Consider the following 2,991-nt stretch of genomic DNA (forward strand, 5'->3'; position numbering starts at 1 on the left):
TTCCCTTTCTCCAGGATGGGAAGACTACGACGGGCACTATGAAGACGGGGAGCACCAAGACCTCCGCCGGCACCTCTTCCCCTCCCTCCGACAACGGCGCACGCATCCCGGTGAAATCGAGGGTCCCTTCCTCGGTGTTTTCCGGCATGCAGACCGGCATGGGCCTGGTCAAGAAGGTCACAGACAGGCAACAACAGGGATTCACACTCCTTCCGCAGGAATGGGGGGAGTGCGTGGAAGAAATCCATCGGTTGACGCAACTCGTAAACCGATGCGTTTTTGAAGAGGGAGGGGGAGGAGGCGAAAGGGGGGTGAGGAAAGATCCAGGGGGGATAGGAAATGCGAAAGTAGCGCCTTCGGGCTGAGAAAGCGAGCGTGGTGTAGGATCGCACGACGGAGGGGAAGAAAAGAAAGGGAGGACATCGAGGGAGAAGGCGGGGCAACGCTCGAAGAAGCGTTTCAAAGGCAAGCAAATGGAGTGCAGGGAGGCAGAGAGAAGGGGAAGATGCGCAGGAGCGTGACAGCCGGGGGAAAAGATGGGCAATGAAATCGTCATCACAAGGAGGGAGAGGGGTTCTTCCATCATCCTGCCGATCGCTGGATCGGGGCCCGACTAATAGGAAGAGCCCCCACAGGAAAAGCTGGCCCGAGCGATGCTCGACCAGGAATTAAGAAACTCAGCGCAATGTTCATTATTTCTTCACCTTCAAAAGTATTTATTGTTTGCTTTCGGGCGCCCTCTCTGGTGGAGGAATATCCATCGAAGGGTCGCGCCCGCTTGGCTTCTTCCCCGTGACCCGGGCCCTCCAACCTCACCGGCGTTTTTGCGCCTTGGCCACCACCTTCTTGTACAAGGTTTCTATCCCCGGTTTCGGTTTCAAGGCTCGCATGCTCTCTTTGTGCTGAGCGATCTTGGCCGCCATCCCCGCCATCGCCGTTTCGATCTTTTGAAAACTGTGCGGGCCAGGGGAGGTGAACAGGGAAGGAAGGGAGGTCCGAGGATTGAGTCGCTGCTTTATCACGCACGAGTGGTAACTCCTGACGCAGGTTATTTGCGATATCTCTTCTTCCCCACCCGCCCTTTCGACTTCCTCTTCCCCCTCCCTACCGTTCCTCCCGGTTCCGCTCCCGCGCGTGTAGCTTGGCCGGCCTCAATATTTTGGGCGCCTTCACCGTGTCCCAAGCAGGATCCCATCCCAGGACCTGTTTCGTGCCCTCCCTCTTCTCCCCGTTCGAATCCTGAACGCTGGGCTGCCATGGGCCGACGCGACCGTTCATGACCGCCTCCTTGCGGAGGCGGGCCGCCTGACAGACGAAGAGAATAGCAACATGGTTCAGAAAAATAAACAAATCAGGGACTCTTTGCATACAAAGAAGGAAGGAGGGGGATGAGGGAGAGATTAAGGGAGGAAGGGAGGCAGGGAGGAAGGGAGGCAGGAAGCAGAGACTGATGAAACGTTTGCTTACCACGCGCTTTGAAATCAGGGGACGCTCCCACCGTCCGTCCACAAAGTGAGGTTTCAAGGCCTCGCCACCATATTTTAGCAGGCGGCGGCTCATCTTTTTTTTCCCTGCGGATGCCTGGTGCGTTCGAAAGGTTAAGTCCGGACTCAACCCCGGTGAACTATCTCTGAAGCGGCTCTGGGCGGCCCGCGTGCGTTGTCAAGCCTCCAGAAACCAAGCGAGGCTTTGTTTGCTATGTACGGGTTGGAACAGGGTTGGAGGGAAAGGTGTTTTGAGGAGGGTACGGTAATGACGGAATTGTATCGTTTCTCAGTGGGATGGAGGGCCTTTCCCAGTCAGCAAAATAGAACCCTTACGACTGAGTCCGACGCCGCGAGCGGCACTGTCGAGAGACGACGCAAGCAAGGGAGGAGAAAAGGTGTAGACTCTTCGCTTTTGCAGGCATGCACCAACTTTATTTATGGTACCTTCCATGCGATGCAGCAGTGCCGAGCTGGGGAGGGAGCTACGGCTTACAAAATAGGGAAGTCGCAGCCCATCTGTCACATCCCCCGGCCGACCCGCGAGTATCCCACACACCGCAATCCACCATCTACATAATCATACGCCCGGGAGACACATCCGCAAACATGCCGCCGATCGCCGTGGCGTGCAGTAGGTAACCCGAACCCTAACCCTAGCAGGGAGACCGTGCCAAAAAAGTCGAGCCGTTAAAAGGTGGAGGCCCCAGGCCGGCGGGGTTTCGGACGTGCCGGGAGGTTGGATCCTATGCTGCAAAAGGTCATGCACGCAACTCTGGCGTCCTGGCGCGCCCCCGACGTGTCCCGTTGCGTATCATAAGGGCCCAGTTTGGAAGAGACGCGGGAAAGGAATTGATTTTGGCGCCAGCGATAGAGACAGGAGAGCGGAATACGAACATCTGGATTTCCGTCCTCAAAATGCCGCTCCATCTTCTTGTTGTACAAAACTATCAACTTCGCCCGCAACTTCTTCAAAAAAAGGCCAAATTGGTCGATTTTTTTATCTTTTGACATACGAAATTTCTTCTCACCCACGCGTAATCGGTTTTTACAGTAAAAATCACCTGCAAACTGCAACTTCCATTTCCCCGCTTCAAGTTCCCGTGAGAAAGATGGAAGACGTGCATGGACGAAGCGGCTTGGCCTTTCCCATGACCCTCGTTGTAATGCAAGGGCTCATTCTTGTCATCTGGACCATGTACGGCTCCTACGCCCCCGGTACGTACATTTTTCATCCCTCGCTCTCGTCATCCAGTTGATCGGTTCACACAGTGCTGGGGGTCACCCATGTCGCGCGAGTTCCCGCCCATAGCTTGACGTCTCCAGCCATGTCCGTCGCCGACCTGTTCCTCAATAACTTTTTCATCTTTTTGGCTATCTTCCTTTTAACCCCAGATGCCGAAGGTACTGCGCCCTCCCCGTCCTCCTCCTCCTACACTGCTACTACCCTCTATCAGTCCTGGCTCGGTGTGCACATCATGATGCTTTTCGGCTTTGGAAACCTCAT

The 2,991-nt window shown here is 55.5% G+C and overlaps 1 protein-coding gene across 1 annotated transcript; it reads right to left on the reverse strand.

Annotated features, from left to right (window-relative positions):
- Nucleotides 1-677: 677 nt before the first annotated feature.
- Nucleotides 678-1,700, reverse strand: NGA_0442100 (uncharacterized protein). The gene is made up of 3 exons (XM_005853413.1): nt 1,468-1,700; nt 1,109-1,305; nt 678-954 (listed from the first exon to the last, which is right to left on the reverse strand). The coding sequence occupies exons 1-3, from the start codon at nt 1,558-1,560 to the stop codon at nt 813-815; spliced, it is 432 nt and encodes a 143-aa protein (XP_005853475.1). The 5' UTR covers nt 1,561-1,700; the 3' UTR covers nt 678-812.
- Between the last annotated feature and the right edge of the window lie 1,291 nt (nt 1,701-2,991).

Source organism: Nannochloropsis gaditana, assembly GCF_000240725.1.
Source record: "Nannochloropsis gaditana CCMP526 unplaced genomic scaffold scaffold905, whole genome shotgun sequence".
Taxonomy (NCBI): Eukaryota; class Eustigmatophyceae; order Eustigmatales; family Monodopsidaceae; genus Microchloropsis; species Microchloropsis gaditana.

Coding starts and splice junctions, on each gene's coding strand:
- NGA_0442100 (XM_005853413.1), bottom strand. CDS start 1,560: ATGAGCCGCCGCCTGCTAAAATATGGTGGCGAGGCCTTGAAACCTCAC. Junction 1,306..1,467: donor CCCTGATTTCAAAGCGCGTG/GTAAGCAAACGT, acceptor TTCGTCTGTCAG/GCGGCCCGCCTCCGCAAGGA. Junction 955..1,108: donor GAGCGGAACCGGGAGGAACG/GTAGGGAGGGGG, acceptor TGGCCCGCACAG/TTTTCAAAAGATCGAAACGG.